This window comes from Podarcis raffonei, chromosome 10 (genome assembly GCF_027172205.1).
Source record: "Podarcis raffonei isolate rPodRaf1 chromosome 10, rPodRaf1.pri, whole genome shotgun sequence".
Classification (NCBI taxonomy): Eukaryota; Metazoa; Chordata; class Lepidosauria; order Squamata; family Lacertidae; genus Podarcis; species Podarcis raffonei.
In genome coordinates, this window is record NC_070611.1 from 59684763 (window position 1) to 59705333 (window position 20571).

At 42.0% G+C, this 20571-nt stretch overlaps 1 protein-coding gene across 1 annotated transcript in view; it reads left to right on the forward strand.

Moving 5' to 3' along the window:
* Positions 1–15196, forward strand: part of LOC128422327 (chromatin remodeling regulator CECR2) — a 123857-nt gene extending 108661 nt beyond the window's left edge. Inside the window, exons 11-19 of the mRNA XM_053406204.1 lie at positions 499–536; positions 640–731; positions 892–1018; positions 2954–3369; positions 4998–5126; positions 6151–6958; positions 7778–9185; positions 10503–10608; positions 12289–15196. Coding sequence (XP_053262179.1) covers positions 499–536; positions 640–731; positions 892–1018; positions 2954–3369; positions 4998–5126; positions 6151–6958; positions 7778–9185; positions 10503–10608; positions 12289–12294 — 3130 coding nt within the window. The 3' untranslated portion in view covers positions 12295–15196. The remainder of the gene's footprint in view (positions 1–498; positions 537–639; positions 732–891; positions 1019–2953; positions 3370–4997; positions 5127–6150; positions 6959–7777; positions 9186–10502; positions 10609–12288) is intronic.
* The last annotated feature ends 5375 nt before the right edge of the window (positions 15197–20571 follow it).

Below are 20571 nucleotides of genomic sequence, written 5' to 3' on the forward strand. Positions count from 1 at the left end.
CTATAAATACAGAAAAACAATCACACCCAAAACAATTGATTGTCACTGTTAATGGTGATGGCCGGAGAAAAGGCTATGGAGGAATTATATTCTGTGGCATTAAAAAGAGTTCCAGTTACAGATAGGTAGCCGTGTTGGTCTGCCATAGTCAAAACAAAAAAAATTTCCCTTCCAGTAGCACCTTAAAGACCAACTAAGTTAGTTCTTGGTATGAGCTTTCGTGTGCATGCACACTTCTTCAGATACACACTTCTGTGTATCTGAAGAAGTGTGCATGCACACGAAAGCTCATACCAAGAACTAACTTAGTTGGTCTTTAAGATGCTACTGGAAGGGGAAAAAAAATTTGTATTAAAAAGAGTGTGAATGCAGGCCTTGTAAAGCATTGCAGTTGCTGGAATTGAACGTTAAGTGATAAGGATAACATACCAGAGACAGAGTTGGGGAGGAAATGAGGCTGGAGAAACTTTGCATTAATTTTACATTTCCTCTTTGCAGTTTTGAATTGGATGATGAGTTCACTGCCATGTACAAAGGTCAGTCCCCACTCCAGACACTAGCTTTGCAGGTTGGTTGGTTTTTAAAGTATTAGCATCCATTTGTATGTGTAACAGTTTATCATCTTTTTGCTGCTGACAGTTCTCGATGTAGTGAAGGCTCACAAGGACTCCTGGCCATTCCTGGAGCCAGTTGATGAATCCTATGCCCCAAATTACTACCAAATTGTTAAGGTAAGCAGTATGAAGCCCTTTTTTGCATTCTGAACATTGTGTCATAGTTGATGCAATGGAATCTGCATAATTTAGCAGGCAGAATAAGAATACATCTTTTAAAAGGATGATTGTAGCTTTCAAGGTCTGTAAGCCTGAAGCAAACTGGGGTATTTTTCAGGCTCCCATGGATATATCTAGCATGGAGAAGAAGCTAAATGGAGGCCAATACTACACCAAGGAGGAATTTGTGGGTGACATGAAGACCATGTTCAGGAACTGCCTTAAATACAACGGTGAAAATAGTGGTAAGAATTTGGAACCTGAGTTCTATTTATTGTGTACATATACATGGAAAACAGCCCAAGTCTTTTCTAGCCTCCCATAGCTGGATTGGACAGGAAATGGATGAAGAGGTTAAGCCCGTAATTCTTAATTCACTACAAACATTTGAAAAATTAAATAAATGTGCCTTGTGGCTATATTCATTCACATGAAAGGCTTCTGGAGTAAACCCTGAGGAAAAATATGTACAAATTGGTTTATGGGACATCTTCAGGAGAAGAAAAGACTAAGGAGTAAATCTGACACAATTCCAGTTCCTAAGATTGTTGGATGGCATCTTGTATGTCTCCTTCCAACAACTCCTGCAGCCAAGCTGGTGCCTATAGTATTGCTCTTCTTTCCTTTGGACCACATCAGCAGGGCTGAGAGTGGGGTATTGTTGTCTGGGTAGCCCAGGACCTCCATACATACTGCCCAGGCTTGCTCACCAGAGAGGAGGTGCACTCCATTGTCTCTCAAGACAGATGGATGCCAACAACAGTGTAATTGGCAGAGTCTATTCTGCTTGCAGGAGTCAGATTATTATTATTTAATTCAACTATGCAGCATGGACTAGAGTGGCAGAAAGTTAATAAGCTTGTATAAGCAGGGGAACATGGAGTGTTAGTTATAGGGAAAGGATTGGGAACTGTGCTGTCAGCTGAATTTATATCAGCTGGCATTAGGAAAAACTGCTCTTTTTATGATCTTCTTTCCTTCCACAGTCTTTATGTCCTCATGCTATTCTGTGCTACTGTTAGACCAGAGGCATCATCTTTCAAAAAGTAGTGGCTCTCAGAATCCTAACCTTGTTAAAGAGGCTGGATTCCCCACAGACACAAAATGTAACAGTACACAAAGCCCAGAGAAATGTGCTTAACTGTTGACATAATCCGTAGGATTGTCATGTGCATATAGTTGAAGCATAGTTCCTTCATGTACAGAGTTCCAGTTGTGTGGCTAGCATTTCTGTATTAAGCTCTGTGTAGCAGCTGCACACTAAAAAAGAGAGAAAAAGATGAGTGTGGTCTTCTGAATTTGGGTGACCTTACACTATTGGGCAACATTATGAATCATTTACTAAAATATTGTGGATGGTATTCACTCAAAGAGCCCTGTCGGTGGAAGCCCTTCACAAGGACTTCTGCTTGTGTCTGAGGGTTTCCCCTCACACTGCCCCCTGCCCCCCAGTTGACTTGGGGAGTATTAGGAGAACACCAGAACAGCACATGGAAGGATGAATCATTCCTTCTGGCAAGCTGACAGACATGGGGCACTGCTGAATTCCATTCTTTTACTTGGGTCTACCAGTTGCAGACATTTCTGAAGCAAACAGAACACTTACTTTAACTCATTTTTAAGACCATCTATGCCCAATGCAAGACTTGATATGTGAAACTGGAGTCATCCCATTACAGTGGTACCTCGGGTTACAAACACCTCGGGTTACAAACACTTTGGTTTACAGACTCCGCTAACCCGGAAGTAGTACCTCGGGTTAAGAACTTTACCTCAGAATGAGAACAGAAATTGCGCGTCAGCAGCGGGAGGCCCCATTAGCTAAAGTGGTACCTCAGGTTAAGAACTGCTTCAGGTTAAGAACGAACCTCTGGAATGAATTAAGTTCGTAACCAGAGGTACCACTGTATGTGTTTAATAAACACACCACAGAGGCATCTGTCTGTATTACAGTTTGCATTATATTGATAATTTAAAATAAGGAATGTTACTGAAGGGATGCATTGAAATCCATGTTATAGCTTCCAGTTTTCCAGCTCTGATTGTATTTTATTTCCTTTTTAAAAACATAGTAAAAGCAGAGAGAGAGAATAACCTACATTCCAAGGGCAGTTCTCAGCAGAGGAAAAATGTAACTACCCATAAAACTCACTTTCTTTGATTTTCTTCTTTCAACACAGAATACACTAAAATGGCTTATAACTTAGAAAGATGCTTCCACCGGGCAATGATGAAGCACTTCCCTGGAGAAGATGGGGACACAGATGATGAGTTCTGGATCAGAGAAGATGGGAAGCGAGAGAAAAGAAGCCGTCGGACTATACGTTCCAGCACAGGGAATGTTTGGACTCGATCCAGAGACTCTGAAGGACCTGGGAAGAGACAACAGCATGTGCAAAATGGAGGAAAACTTCCACCTCACAAGGCGAAACATAGAGTGCCTACTTCTTCCTCTTCTTCCTTCTTCTCTGCCGAGGGTCCAAGTGGTAGTTCTCTTCATCCCTCTGGAGAAGTGGCCTCTTCCAATGGCCGAGGTTTCCTGAGCTCACATAGCTATGGTGGAATGTCCAACCGTGTATCCCATCCAGGGCAGATGGTGAGTCCCACTCCAGTGGACCAACTGGAAAAAATATTATTTGGCGGGAATTACAAAAGGAACACCAGCAAATGGGAGGAAGTAGCATTAAGTATCCAAGCTAATACACACCTCTTTCCCTTTTTATAACAAACTTCATGTTTTCTTTCCTTCTCCTATTCCTTCCTCCTTGGTGCAGTTTACACTGGATTTGAACGAACCCAGATGTGTGGGGGGGTGCTAGACTTTGTCTGGAAGATAAAAGGTGTGGAAGGATTGTTTTCCATGTAACCACTTTTTTAAAAAATTAACTACAAAGAAAGTCTGAATTTCTACTAATAGAATCAGAATTTGAAAAAGAAAGAAAAAATCTAGTGCAGCCATCTTCCCTCTTAGTCTCACTTCACAGGCATTATTATGCTCACTGTCGGAGAGGTGGTATATTCAAAAGTTTGGCAATGGAGCATTTTGCTCCGGATGGTTCCGCAAGCAAGGGAGAGTGCACACTTCCCAGCCTCTCCCTAATGATTTTCCTGGGTCAATGGTTAATATGATGGGGGAGGAATTTCCTACCCAACCTCAAATGTGGCAATCAATCACACCCTCAGCAAAAGCGACCAAGTGTTCCCAGGAATAAATAACCTTAAGGTTGGATTCATAAAATTGCTTGGCCCTGACTCAACCACAGTAGGATTTGTTTCTTTCAAAACTGTTCCAGAGAGACAATTCCAGAGTTTTATAGCTGTGCTAGTTAAATTTCACATTTGCATTTGACTTCCCAGGTTTGCAGCAAAGCTGCTGCAGACCGCATCTGCTGTACATGCTTAGTAGGGGAAAGCTGGGTTATTGCCATTTAAAATCGTGGGAGGGAAAGGGGTAGGAAGTGGTGAAAATACTGTTCTTATTAGAATTGCCAGCATTTGTGAATTTGATTGTTGTAGTGCTATGTGCAGCCTGTGTGCTTCTGCTGTGATGCATCTGTGGAGAATCAGAGGCAGTGACATGATTTATCTATCAGATTTACCTCCCAGGAGAACAAACAAGAGGCTAGGCAGGAAGTAGAAACGCATGCTCTTCCTCTCACAGGCATATTTGGTTCTCCTAACTGGTGAATTTATCAGCTTCACTAGTGCATTGATATTCAGTGGATGGGTCTTGACTAAGAATGAGCATTTTACTAGAAGAAGAAGAAGAAGAAGAAGAAGAAGAAGAAGAAGAAGAAGAAGAAGAAGAAGAGCAAAATCTTTTAAGGGCATTAATGTTATGGTAACAACAAAGAAGATATTAATAAACAGATTGGTACTTATACCAATTATGAAAAACCGATTAGAAAGCTGTTGTGAAACAATGACACTAGCTTTGTTAAAAATGTAATTATTTATTTCATTACCCATCCATCCCTCAAGGGCAGCATTCTTAATTTTCTCTCTAAAAAATCTCACCAATGCAGCTCTGTTGGCTAAGAATGGGTGATTGGTTCAGTGTCACTTCAAAAACATCATAGCTGAGTGAGGTAATGAATCTGGGTCTCCCTCATCTTGCAGTTTAAAGTGAAAGGTGGCTCCTCAATCTGAAATGACTGAAGTTTGTGACTGTAGAAATTCCATCTCCTACTAAGTTGCATAGGTGACTTTTGTTTTCCTGTACAGAGACCAGCAGTGCCAGGACCATTTGGCTCTTTGCATGGGTCTGATCCAGCAAAACCATATGGGTCACCACGAGTACCAGAACCACACCCTGGTGAGCCAGGTCAGCAGCATCAGCACTTTGTCATGCAGGTAGGAAACATAATCTGAAAGGAGCTGCCACCTGCATATTTAAGAACTGCATGCAAGTCTGCAGTAAGGAAACCTTGATTCTGTCTTACAAATTACAATTACTTATTCATGGTCTTATTACTATTGCTGTTGGGGCAGGTTGGGGGTACTCCTGGATCTTTTGCTGTCACTTGAGCCTCAGGTAGCCTCAGTGATGCAGAGTACCTTCCATCAGCTTCAGCTGGTGGACCATCTGTGCCCATATCTGTGCAGGGATAACCTAACATCTATTGTTTCTATGCTCTGGTACCCTCTAGGTTAGATAACTGCAATGTGCTATACATAGGGCTGCCTCCGAAGATGGTTCAGAAACTTTGATTGGGGCAGAATTCAGCAGCCAGGCTGCTCACTGGGGCAACATGGTTTGAGCATATAGCACCAATCCTGGCCCAACTGTGCTGGCTGTCATTTAGTTTCTGGGCCCAATTCAAAGTGTTGGTTTTGACCTATAATGCCTTAAATGGCTCAGGACTGCAATACCTCAAGGATCGCCTCTCTCCAGATGAACTTACCCAGATCCTATGATAATCATCAGATGCTCTTCTTCATGTGCCTCCTCCGCGAGATGTTCAGAGGGTGGTAACATGAAAACAGACTTCTCTGTGGAGGCTCCCCATTTGTGAAATTCTCTCCCCAGGAAGGCTCAGCTTGCAGCTTCATTATACACCTTTAGGTGCCAGGAGAACGTAATCAATCTGATACCTTTTGAAATGTGTTGTGGGAGGGGGTGAGGGTGTTTTTGTTTTTATTATATATTTTTTTTATTCTTGTATTTTTATGTTGTGAACTGCCCTGAGATCTATGGATGGAGGGGTAATAATAATAATAATAATAATAATGATGATGATGATGATGATGATGATGATGATGTTCTAGATTCTTGGTTAAAGTGTAGTCTCGATTCTTGCTGTTATAGATCCGTTACTAATGACTTTGATTTTCCTATGTCCACATTGAACCTGCCTCATTATGTTTCCTTCCACAGCCTACAGTTGGATTGAATGATCCCAGAGGACATCGGCTTCCTGCTCCAGAGAAGCAGGTATGTGCAGGACCAATGCACGTCTCCACAATAGGACCACAGCCTGGATCCCTTCAGCTTGGTCGGATGACAGGTCCTCCCTCAGATGCCAGTATGTATTCCCCTGCACAATTTCAGCAAGGATTCCCTTCTCCAAGGCACAATGGACCCCCTACAAGACAAACAGAGACCTCAGAGGTTCCCCCTGGACATGTTTACAGGCCCTATAAATACCTAAACCGTGCACATCCTGCTGTGTGGAATGGAAGCCATGATACAGTAAACCAGATGACCTTGGGAGTAGACAAGCGACCCTCAATGGGTCCGCCTCGTGCGTTGAGCCACATGATGGACCCTCAGGTACTGAGACCACCTTTGCCACCTAATCAGTGGACTGAGCAATCCAATTTCCTACCTCATGGAGCTCCACCCTCAGGATATATCCGACAACCAGGAAAAGGCCCTGGTCAGAGAATGCAGCAGCAGCTACCAGCCTCATTATTTGGGCCTCCCACACAAATGCCAAGAGGAACCCAAGGTGGGGATTCCATGATGGACAGTCCAGAGATGATTGCCATGCAACAGCTGTCCTCCCGGGTATGCCCACCTGGTGTGCCTTACCATCCCCGTCAGCCTCCTCCCCCCCACTTGCCTGGACCATTTCCACAACTGGCCCATGTGGCATCTATGAACATTCAACCTCCAAAAACAGTTTTAGGGAATGGGAACTCTCAGGACACCAGCCAGACAGTTGATTCAGAGAACAACCAAGGTAATTGCATGTTCTTGATCTGCTAAGGCAAAATATGGTGGCTTCATCAGTTGAGCAACTGATTTATGTCCATTTGCCCCAAGGATCTGTAAAGAGTTAGGGACTGCTGTTGTCATTGGTGAATGGGGTTTTTAGGGGGGCTGTCTGTTTGATACTTTACTATGGCATGTCCACACATAGGTGGCCATGGGAGAAAGTAAAGTGACTAGTAGATTTTATTGGACACCATTAAGAGCAGCGGAGTAAGAATTTGTTTTGATACAAGTATATTGTAAGTTTTCCCCATTCAAGCCCTTTGAAATTAACCGGAGCTGCATACCTGCATCATGGTTAGCATGTCTCCACATCCCATGTTTATGTGATGTTTGTAGAATGTTAACAGTCTTCTTCTAGCACCATTTTAATTGTGAAGCAAATCTGGGGGGGGGGGGACTGACTTCATTTACATTTCTTCACTGTTCCTGCTGTACTTAAAATTGTGAAGTTAATAGGTGGTGGAGTTTCACTCAGGCCTTGTGTAAATGTGATGTTAACTGGGTTCAGAGATTGGGAGCAGGCTGCAGGATCACACACTCCTTTCTGACACACATGCTCAATCACACTAAATTGTCCCACTCCCTTTTAACATGGCTCAGCATTGCATGTTATTGTTGCTAAGCCTGATAAAAATAACTATAGGGGTGCTCTAAACTCCCATTTTGTAAAAACCAAGTTAATATTATGTCTATACTGGACCTTAGAGTTCACTGTAATTTTTCTGGATGTTGTCAGTTCATGTGATGAAAAAGATTTAACTTCTCTTTGCTTCATTTTGCACAGTGAACCCTCCACCAGGAGTGGAAGAGAAAGCCCAGTGTATTGGCCTTCCAGAGGGGGCATACCCCAAGCTGCTACCTCATTCCAAGCTTCCCTTGCAAATGGATTGCTCCAGGCAGACCCAGGAAGGGGAGGGTGTTGATTCTGGAACTAAAAATGATCCAAAAGCAACACAGAGCAAGAGCACATGGTCAGCGGAGAGTAACTATACAAGTTCAGCAGCCCAAGGATGTGCGCAGGACATTGTAACAGCGACAGAAAGAGGGCCTGTGCCTGAAAATGGTGCTGTAGGTGATGGACCATCCACTGGCACTGAAGGGAAAACAGTGGCTGCTAATATAATGGAGAAGTCACGTTGCACTGGGGGGAAAAACGTGCTGGAAGCAACTGTGCCTTGCGTGGGACAGAGCACCAATACTCCTGCTGCCATGGGTAGCAGTCCGGCAGGAGGCACCTCTGGCCAGTTTGCCCCTCTCTACATGCCCAATTTGGAATATCCAAATTCAGCAGCACGCTATCACATCAATCCAGGACTGCAGGGATTTAATCCTATGATGGGAGGGAAACCCCACCCAGTAGCCCATTCTCAACATTTTTCTGCCCGAGGCTTTCAACCTAGTAACAGTCCCCATGGGGTTTTCCCTCGTTACCGTTCCCACCAGGGCATGCCATACCCTTACCAGCCTCAACCTCCTCCTTCCTATCACCACTACCAGCAGCCTCCTTACTATCCTTGTCCACAGGGCTATTCAGACTGGCAGAGGCCTTTCCCTCCCCAGTCCAGTCCCACTGGTCATCCACCTGGTCCATCACCTCTGGCCAGGCCTCCTTTCTCAGACAGAGCAACCATGGGCAGCGGCATGCAGGGCTGTGAAGTGCTTACCACTTCTTTGGCTTCCCCAAACCGAATGGACATGGCAAGCACCAAAGAGGTTCCCAGCAGTGGGCAAGAGCTGCCACCTGAGGCTGAGAAAACGGATGAATCCCAAGAGAGGCCTGAGAGTCCCAAAGAGTTTCTTGATTTGGACAACCACAATGCAGCCACCAAGAGACAAAGATCAGTTGCAGCAGGAGAATACCTGTATAGTTCACCTCCACCACCCATGAGTTCTTCTGGGCTTGGGTTTGGTCCCTCTGCTTTCCCACCGCACAGTGTCATGCTGCAGACAGGGTCACCTTATGCACCACGACATCCCACCGGTCACTTCCAGTCCAGAGCTTATGGGTCCCCTGTGAATGCTCACTTAGCACATCTTCCAGCCACCAATCAAGCCAATGGTCTTGCTCATGAGGGACCTCTGTACCGCTGCCAGGAAGAGAATGTGGGGCACTTTCAGGCCTTAATGATGGAACAGACAGGACGTGGAGGTGGCATGGGGGGACTGTCTCCAGATATGTATAGAACAGCAGGGTAAGACTGTTCTTCATGGGACAATGAGGTGGGGGAAGAATGTTCTTCATGGGACAATGAGGTGGGGGAAGAATGCCAGGGGGTGGGGAAGAGTGCTGAATGATAGTTGCTGTCATAAAGGTGAGATTCTAAAGAGCAGCAATGAACAGTACACATCACTACCATGTGTGATAGAGCTTCACAAGTCACCTTGCAATGAGAGAAGGGATTGATCTGATAGTTTTGATTCTGTCCATACCTGTAATGCCCTCACAGGCCCTTATCCGTAGTTTTGGTATCCTTATATAGATCTTCCAGCACATTAACATCACATGGAGCAACATTTACAGTTCTTGTCCCCACAATCTTGGCTCATATTTTAAGTTTTTACTCTTACTGACAACCTGAAATTATTTAGAAGTGACTGCTGCAATCTCACACAGAATTTCCTGTTTTATGGAAATTCTAGTTCCTTATATTTTTGTTCAGTTGTTAACAGGAGCTGGCAGTGCATACACACCATGGGTAGAAGAGGGGAGAACTGACTTTCTGATTGATTGATTGATTGATTGATTGATTGATTGATTGAATAGCTGACCCTTCATCTCAGTGGATCCTAGGGCAGTGTTTTTCCTGAATTATACTACTAAACCATGAATTTATTTTCATTTGTTGAAGTTATCAATAAGGTTTCTTGTATTTTTTTTAGGGAAAAAGCTATTGATCTACTTCATATTGATTGAGATAACAATTAAGTAGTAAAGGTTGAAGGTTGCTTACAATACTAACATCACTTCTTTTTGTAGACTATCCAATCTTATTCTCCATAGATTTTGTGCGGGAAAATTTAGATTAATTCATTGTTCTCTCTTTTTTATAGTGAAGGACAGTTAAGGGACGTACATCTAATTTATGTTCAGCAACCAGATAAAATCAGATACAGAGAATTTGGGATATGATGTAGATCTAACCGTATATGTCACAGGGGTCAGCAAACTTTTTCAGCAGGGGGCCGGTCCACTGTCCCTCAGACCTTGAGAGGGGCCGGACTTTAATTTTGGGGGGAAATGAATGAATTCCTATGCCCCACAAATAACCCAGAGATGCATTTTAAATAAAAGCACACATTTTACTTATGTAAAGACACGCTGATTCCCGGACCGTCCATGGGCCGGATTTAGAAGGCAATTGGGCCGGATCCGGCCCCCGGGCCTTAGTTTGCCTACCCATGGTGAATCTCCACCAAATGAATTTCCCATTGTAGGAACATACGTCTTTGCATAAACTATGTGTTTATGCCATTGCTAAGGTTGCCATTTCCATTGTGTATGATTCCAGAATGCACATGCACCAGCCACAAGCCCCATTCCTAAAGGTGCCTACCACAACACCAGCCCGGGAAGACCCTCCAGCACAAGAAACACCAGCATTGCCTCTGGATCAAGTAAGTACAAATAAAGGACAGATTATAGAGAATGATGTTTGTGTTGCACCATGATGCATGAAATATGTGAGTATTAGTAGCTTTTGTGGGAAGGGAGAAAGCAGAACCAATGGCAGGCCATACTTTTTATTATAATTTGGTGAGTGATATTTATTCTTGGGATTGCTTTAATATTGTGCACGCTTTTGCTTAGGCTTAGATTTTTTTGATGGTAAGAAAGGAATCATACTAAGCCAACTGCTAACAACAACAGCAGCAGCAGCAACAACAACAAACAAATAACAAACAATGCTGCATTCATATTGCATTTTGGATTGGACCAAAGCCCTTCTCAGTGATACATACAACAACCTTATTATGTCAGGCATGCATTACAATCTTCTTATTGCAGTTGGTAGAAAACTGCAAGTGGAAGAGCATAACCTTCTATGTAGTAAGTTCATGACTGCAGCAAAATTTGAACTGGGGATTTCCAGCACTCCTTTTGGGCCAATACACCAAGTTATTGCTCTTAATTCATTAGACATGGCTGTTTATTAAGTCCTTCTAAAAATGAAAAATGATTTCTGTCCTAGGTTGATGAAATAACTGCGGTGTATTTCTCAGTCTTTGCTTTCACAGGGTGTAAAATCAGTTTCTTGTTAGGCTGCTCTGATATTGTGCCACCTGGTGGCCAGAATAATGATACATTACATGTGCATGTGTGTTTGTTTTTAAAAATAGCTGTGGGGAGGAGGAGATGGTGCGAGTAGCAGTCACAGTTCCCCTTTGGAGGAAAAGCAGCTTTTAGTGGGGGGTGGTATTTGGCACGATTGGGATTGAGTGAGTGAAGGGGCAGGGAGAGTTAAGCCACTCTTCCCACACACCATCTGCCTGCCCTCCCCCCCCCCCCCCATGTTGCCTACCTTGAATGGATCACCTACACTTGATACCATTGTTGAAAGACTTGTACTGGATTCTCCTCTGCTACCAGGCCAAGGTAAAGGTTCTTGTATTAGTGCACAAAACATGAATGTTTTTGGTCTAAGATACCTTAAGAAACACCTTTCTCTGTACATCCCAATCACTAGTGGTCCCCCATGGACCAGAAGCATGACTCACACCAAGAAGTTGCACCTTTGATATTGTTGGCCAAACTCTATGGAACTCTTTCCCAATTAGAAGTCTGACAGGCACCTCCCTGCTGAGTTTCAGGTGTTGTTAAAACCATCTTACTTCAGGAGGACTTTGCCTCATGAATGATTCTCTGGTATTTTAATTTTTTTCTCATGTTCTTGTTTAAATAATTGATATTTTAAATTTCAGAGGTTTTAATTTTGTGATGTTTATGTTTTAAATTTTAAATTTTGCATTTTTTATTGTTATAAACCTATTTGAGACCTAGATGGTGAAAAGCATGATATAAAAATTTTAAAAAAATAAATAAACTGCACAGTCCTGGAGAAGATCATCCCCCTCACCCCCCAAGAAAATCTGCTGTCCCTCCTCCAGGAAGTAAAGTTGTTTGTTGCTATCCCAATTTCCCCCCTCCTTTTACAGCCTCTATTTAAAACCAAAATTGTGGTTTCTACACATTTAATATAGTGTTGAAGCTCTTAGTCAAAGCTTGATCTTTATTATTTATTTAGAAAACTACTTCTGAAACAAATAATCATCACTTTTTTGTTTGTCCCTTTTCAGAGTTAGTCTAAGGCTGGAAGGATTTGATGGAGACAAGAGCCACATATGAGTGGATGAGGACAAAGGGAAATATACTTTCTACACTCATCTTCTTTCCCAGAAGCATCTCTTTCCAAGGTCTGGTGGATTAGAGCACCTCATAGGACTGTCACAATGACACAGAGGGAGCAACTTGATCTAATGACATATTTCTCACCAGAGACTTAGGTTTCTTTAAGAGTTTAAAGGGGCTCTGTTTGAGGAGCTTGAAACTTTCATGAACTGCTAAAACTCAGGTATATTTTTCAGGGTGAAAGACAGGAGGCTATGGAAAGTACTTGTATTAATATGTGTGTTTGGAATGGAATCCAGTTTACAGATTTTTTTTTAACCTGTTGCCTTTTAAAAGAAAAATATTTCTGTTGGTGAATGTATTGTACATTATTAGGGTGGGAGTGGTAGGCCTCAAATGTTGTGGGCATAGCACTGGGATGATCATAATATGTTTACAATCATGTCACATTGAAATCCTTCAGGAGTGGGTTAGATGCAGGAAATAATTGTTTTTTCTGATTTTTTTAATCAACACCACCTATTGGTTACCTGGGGCTAAGGCATTGCCTGGCAACTGGCCACAGGTGTTGCTCAGGAGAAATCAGTGTTCCCCAATCTTGCCCTTGAATTGTATGCACTGCTAGTTCTTGCCACTATTGGAACTAGGAAACCAGCAAACTAGAATTTCCAGAAATTTGGAAATCTTGTTTAGAATTGTAGCAGCCTTTTCGCAAACATTTCTGACTGGGAATAATAGTTACCCTGTCATACACCCAAGCTGAGATTATGGGGATAAGAAAAGAGAATGTTGTTACATGTAATGCCAATGTTTTCAAAGATCTCTTTAAAGATGCTAGAACCGGAGACAAAAGCCTGTGAGAATATTACAGAAGGGTTTCTTATGCAGCATCTGTGATGCTTTCAGTGGCACCTAGAATACAATATAATATGGCGCTCTGATTTGTCTTAAGTATGTGGCTCTCGCCAGGCCTGGACACACATTCAGTCAGAGTGTGGAAATTTTTACTAGGCACTACTATATTCTGTTGATGGATGCCATAGGTCTGCCCATTTGTTTACTTGGATTGTGCCTGGAGTGAGCTTCAATGTATATCCTAAGTGCTCACTCCCTCGTTTCACTGTGTGTAGAAGTTAGTGACTGAACAGGGAAAATTCCATGTTTATTTGAGCTCCTCTGTGCCCATGGAAAGCAGAGAAAGGAGCATGTGAGCCAGAAATCTATTCTCAGTCTCATGTCTAGTACAAGTAGCAAGTAAAAAAGGACCACGGCCACATCTCCAGTGGCAGTTCCAGCTAACCTAATACAATTAGAGTACACAGCTCATGGACAGTCATTTTCAAAGAAAAGAAACAGGCGCTGGCACCTAGGCCCTGAAATAATTTTTTTAACTTAAGTTTTTTGTTTCAAACAACATTTCCCCTACTGATTTTCCCCCTCCCATGAATGAATTTATATTAGTTGTGTTTTTTTAAATAGAACTCTAGCCCAGAGTCATAGCCTCATTGCAGAGCAGTTACGATATGGTGCAAGCTTTAAAGGGGCTCTACCTATGTCTATCACTAAATATTACTTGAGTTTCTGCCTCTTCCCTTTAATCTCTTCTAGTCTGTTGCCTGATAACTTCATAAACTAGAGAAGAAAAATTTCCATTCCTTGTATAGCAGATGTGGCTGGCTACTGGCTTTGCAGAAGTTGTTCCACTACCTCCCATCAGTCCCAGTCAACATGGCCAACATTCAAGGATGGTGGAAGCTGTAGTCCCAACAACATCTGGTGGGCCACAAGTTAGCATAGTATTCTCTTCCCTCCCCCCAAAAAATCAGGAATACATTCCAAATCTATAGTCATTTTAGTCTGTGTAACAAACAAACAAAAGAATAATGTTGTGGCACCTTATAGATTCACTGGTTTGTCGTGAGATATACTTTAGAGAGCAATGAGCACACTTTCATTAGAACTGTGAAGCAGGTTATTGCATGTGAAATCTTGTGTGTGCAATGAGCTTGTTAGGTTGGGCTTAAATGATCTACATGAGCTTATTAGCACATTGGAGTTATGAGATAGCTTCTAGTATCTACAGTAATGTCCGGTGAGGGTAGGACTCTGTTGCTCTCCTGGTTTCCCAACAAGAGCAGGTCTCTGGCACTTGCTGAGAGGGGAGGTGTGAGGTGTGGAGAACTTAGTGTGATTTATGGTGGCAGGAGCAGCAGATTAGCTCTGCTGCTGGGAAGCCAGAAGATTAGCAGAGCCCCACAAACTGCTACTCAGTATCTGTAAACATATGGATGTTAGTGGCTCCTAGGAAGGCATTGTAATAGGATAGTGGTGTTATTTCTTTTAAAAGTTGATGGGAAGCTTTTGCTATTTCCCAGTTCCTGTTCTATCGTAATTTTGGCATGAGTGGTTGAATAATAAGTGTGTGAGCCTTTTGGATGGCTAAGATAGATGAGTGGCACAGCTGCAGATGGACTGATAATGGGCTTCAAAGCTTGTGCTTCTTGTAATGAAAGAACTATCTCAAGCAATAACCTCCCCACTTTTACCCATCTGTATCTGTTTAAGATACAGATGGGGTGCCACACATTCTGGCCCTGCAGGACCCCTGCCTTCCATGTGGAAGAAACCTTTTTTAAAGAGGCACATAATGACCCCTGCATACTTCTCTCTGAAGCAGGAAGGGAAGAATAAATCCTTTCCTAAAGCAGACACACTAAAAATAAAGAGGAAGTGTTAATGGTAAATGTTAATCATGTAAATAATATATGAGTTTTTTGGGGAGGGTGAGTTTCCTTCATTGAAATAATTACCTAGGCATTAAAAAACCACTATTGACTGGTATTAATTACCAATATTGGTAATTAAATCCTCCTAGTTGGATGAATTGTTTTACTCCTTATAGTGTCTCGTTATCAATAATGGTCTATGATCCTCAAACAGAGGTATTACTGATACTGGTGAATGCTACGGTGCTTGGATATATGAAATACTTCTAATTCAAACAAAACATAAAATATCAGCAGTACATCAATAGTGTGCCTATTGTAAAAAGTAGTTGTGTATTTCAGTTGATGTCTCAGTTCTAGATCTGAAGTTGGTTTGCATTTTCCTGTGTTTGGAGAGTGAAGGCAATGTGTTGGTGGAACTGAAAATAAGGATCTGACAGACATGACAGTTCAGTAGGCTCCCTGGCGGTGCACAGTGCTTTCTTCATTTGGTAGCATTCCAATATAGCCTTTATCAATAAGTTAGCACTATTTGATCACAGAGTTCTCTGGCCATTCCTTTATGTCATCATATGTCCCAACTAGAAGCAGGAGATGATGTACAGGGCCTAGAAACCAGAAAACATAGTTTGTATCTTTGTATGAGGAGAATATGCAAGATGCTGGTTTTTTCTCAGTGAAAGGAAGTGGTTTATTTCCCATTTATTTAAGTGTAACATTATCCTATATGTATGTTGACTGAAAAACAAAGATGCCTCTGATTATATAAGGCCTTTTCTCCATGAGAATAGATTCCACTTTTGTGTGAGATGCAGCTGCTCTTCTATTCCCTCCCAGCAGCCAGACACATGCTATCCTGAAGCAATATTTCCTAATCTATTCTATAATAAACTATAAGAAGGTCCCCTCTCCTCCCCCACACCCCAGTAATTGAAGCATTGTGTGGAGCATCTCCTTTAGTGCCCACATTTACCACTGAATTAAATATTTTTTAAAGAACATGTTTTTCTTCACTGCTATATGTTAGGGAAACATACCTAAGAAAATAAGGACTGATTCTGGCATACCTTTTCCAATACTGGTGCCTATGTTTACAGTGAGGAGTGCCAGATGTGAGATTTCATAATGTTGAAATAGTCAAGTGTTCTGAAAACAAGTAGGAATAGATACATAGAAGCAGACAGCAGCAGACCTAAATTAATCCTGTTATGAATGTGGAAATGAAACAGATGAGATTTTGAAAGAGACTCCAAAGGTTGATTGTGGGAGATGGTGGTGAGCAGGGCTCCAAAATGCACTTACCAGTGGTGAGCATATTTTTAAGTTGCTGAGCTCAAAATGGGAGGAGAGTGGAGAGGCTTGCCCTTGCATTCCCACTCAGTTTTGGGGGTTGGAGACTTCAGAAATCTAGCCACAAGTCCTTCCATTTTCTCTAGGGGTTACCTTTGCAGCCATGTGAGTTTCAGAGGCACTCTGAAGTGGCAAGATTTTTCACAAAGTTAGAATACCGCCACAACATGGCACATCTGAAATATGATCTTGCCCCTCTCCAGATTGGAGAGTCAGAGTGAGTGGCAGTCAGCTACAGAATTTGACTAACTACAATGACCAGACAAAATTTTGGATGCTGTTGATGAATGTTTGGGTTGGAGGAATCGAAAATATAACTTGGCTGACAACAGAGTAACAAAAGAGGTTCTTGCTGATTAACACATATCAGAAATTTGCTTTACTATAACGTGAATGTTTCTTTGATAAGGTTCAGGTGCTGATGAGCAACAACACAGTAGGAATATTGACTGTTATCAATGGGGAGCTAAATGTAGTTGGCAGGCCCTGTTTTTAATTCCTATGTCTTCCGGCAAGCATCTACAGGATTTCTGTGAAAATTTTCAAACTGTGTAACTATTTCTACTAGGTACTTGTTTAGCATTGGCAGTATACCAGGTGCTTATTGCAATATTAACAGCTGCCAAATTGCTGCATACTTTCTGTAGTCAGAGCATTGAAGGATCCAATGAATCCTGGTGGGGAATTCCTCTTAGCTCTAGGTGATCAGTGCTACCACTAATGTCAGTGATTCTTTGGGTTTAGCCACATTCTCTACTGACCACAAGGTGTCACTGTTATACAATGAATTTAAATCCCTCTGCAACTGACTTCACTGACATTGAACAGGGGCTTCCATGTGTCATGGTGCTGAATTCTCCTTTGGATATAAATGCAAGTTATAGTTCAGATTTTATGCATCCTGGCATCTACTAATGCTTTGTTCTTCCATAATAGTTCAGTGCACACTACAGCCTGACTATTTAGCAATAAAAGCAGAGCAGTTATTGCGCTTTCTCCAGGTTCCCCCGTTAGAAAAGTTAAGTATATCATAGGAGTCCACTGCAGGGAAGTAAAAAAATCCAGAGATCACTGGTGCCTAAAAATTGGGACTAGTGACTGGAACTTGAATTACTGTTAGTAATAGGAAGTTAGTTTTTTAGTCTGGCTCCTGATTTTACACATACAAAAATCGTATCTTGCTCAATGTTTGAGTACTTTTTTCTACTGCTCACCTTTTTCCTGCACTACTGCATTTTGTCTAAGTAGAATGAGATATTTTCCCCATGGTTAGGAAGGACAGCAAGAAAGAAGTTTTCTAACTAGAGACACAAAACAACAGGCTTGGTTGCTAGAGAATATATTTCTTAGTGATCTGAGAATTTCTAACAATACTTTTGGTTTTTAATTTGAAGTGGTTGAGCTTTGACAATTTTTTGCCAATCTCCATCATTCCTGAAATGTTTTCTGGGTCATTTGGTGGGTGGGATGGGAGGGACTGTATTATTGTAATTAAGATTGTAAAGAATGTAATTTGCCTATTTGGGGGCAAAAGGAGAAGAGAGAACGTTCCTCTGGATGAAGTCTGATGTTTGACTTGCAAGCTGGATCCTGGTCTCTGTCAAACAGCTGAAATATCTTCTGGTCAACAGGACTACGAGCTGTGGCTGCAAGTGTCCTCTCACCATCAAGCTGTGAAAATATATTATTGACAAACTCTGGGAGGAATCTGACATGGTTTGGACTGCACATGGCAGTGTCTGGCTGGATAAATTAATTTCTCAACTAGTTTTGAAAGGGAGCCGGCATGAGTCTTCCACGCCATAGCAGACTGAACTTATTAGTGTGGCAGGAAGCTACTGTCAAGAGGGCCCGTTAATTGGAGAGGTAACACCTGATATAAGACTGACTGACTGACTGACTGACTGACTGACTGTGAATTCCTCCTCGTGTGCTCTTCTATTTTCCCCAACTGGGACTCAGGTACCTCACTTGGCTGCCTTTTCCACTGCTCCTGAAAAAATCCTGATCACTTTCCTTGCCCATGGAGCACAGCATCAGGGATCCTTTCCTCTACTCTTTTGCTGCTGCAAAGAGCTGGGTTTGAACTCTCCTGGTCAATACTGGAAAGGGGAATGCTATTTATTTTTATATTGTGTATATTTCGTCTTGGTCTACCGATTCCCTGAGAGCGACAGTTACCTCAATAGTTAGTTTAATTTTCTGTGTTTGGGTAATTTTTTTAAGGATCCTTTTTTAAAAAAATAAGCTTGATCCTTGGAGATCTGTAGATTTTATTTCCATAAGAATTTGTTATTTTGTATAAAGTATGTTCTTAAAATAGTAGCTGGTCTTGGTCTGTGTGTATTTCTTCACCTCTAATTGCTCATGGAAGCTGCGTCATACTGAGTTAGACCATTCATCCACATATCCCAATGCTGCTGATATGACTGGCAACAGCTGTCCAAGGTCTCAGACAGGGATTTTTACTTCACCTGCTCCCTAATATTCTTTTACATACAAAGCTGTAATCTCTACCACTGAGCTATAGGTCTTTCATCCTGAATGATTCATATTTGATCAGTGGTGGTAGTTGAGTGATAAAGTCCTGTTGAAACACAGATAGATTACCACTCTCTGTTCTGTGATATTTAGAAGGTCTAGTGATAATAATTATGGAATGGAGTAGAACTACACTTCTGGTGTCTTGTGTAGGATCCTTAATTCAGCACAAGAATTTAAGTTAGAAAAAAAAATCACTATATTGCCACCTGAAGCAAATTTCCTGTACAAATGCTATTGAAAAAGACTGATGAGTCATTAAGCTGGAAGAGACCAAAATGCCAACTCCATGAGTTGCCACTTATCAGTCATGTTGCAGATGGATCCACATAATCTGTATCATAGTTTGCCGCATCCAGAAAGGAACTATGAACAAGGAATGTGCAAAACAAATAGCTCCAGGTGACTAAAGCAACTGGGCCAAGCAACTGAGCCACACGGGGGAATTCAGAACAATAAAATCTAGGATGAGTGTGTATATGTTCTTTTGTCAGATTTGGTGTCCTTCAAGCAAGCGCTGCATCAAGATCTATGCTTCAGCACATAGGATCTCACATTTCAGCTGTGATGCAATGCACACGTCACTAGTCTCAACTCCCCCCTCCGCCATGAAATAAATAATGACAGCTTTAAGGTTTTTAGCTTACTTCTAGTTTGCAGGGGTAAGAGAAAGCAAAATGGGTTTTTCAATAAAAAATAGGCATGGCTGAGGTCAATAATGTCATTTAATGTACGAATCAGTAAGCATAATGCATACTGAAAGTATGCAATGGATATATAAAAGCCGTTGAAAATGAGTAGAGCACACTTTTCTCACCACTGAAAAAAGCATAACTAACATCCTTCTGTCTAAAATTATGGGGGGGGGGCAGAGACTTCAAGGTCAGGGGAGTCCTAGCACCATTCTTTAAGAATACATGAACCAATGTAGAGGGTGGCAGAAGCTTGTAATGTAATTTCTGGTTTTGCACATAGTTGCCTGCAGAAGTGCCACCTTTCCTGTTGGGTGGAGTAACATCTACTCCCCCTTCACCAGCCCAGCCAGCAACCACATGTTCTCTGCCAACGTTTTGTTTTCCATAACAAGTTATGGGTGCTTACGGATTGTAAAAAGTTCACAACTCTTTTTGTCAGTGCACCAGTACTTCTGTGCCTGGAGTGCTGGAAGATCAGATCAATCGCTTTTATTTAGTTGATGTCAGGCTTCAAGGCATGGGAAACAAGCAGGGTCATTTTCCAGAAGTGAGATTTTGCAACTGAAGCCTTTCCAAATGACCCGCTGTGTCTCCAGTGCAGCAGTCCCACTTGAAGATATTAATACAGGCTCCTTTTTGGAATTTCTCCATATGTGGGCAGTAAGAGCTTCCAGAGATTTCATAGACATCCTCACTCAGACTTTGCTGTTCCAATTGCTCCCTGCCTGGAAATTGATCTCGTGACAACATCTGGCCTTTCCCTGTATCTGTGCATTCAATAAAGAACGCCTTTAAAGTTTTTTATACAAAATCTGCTTTCCAGGTTGTGTGATACCAGAAGGTTTTGTCATGTGCTTAAATCAGGCACTGGTAGCCTAAAATGAGCTGTCATCTCTGCCCCTCCTCTACAAAGGGGTTA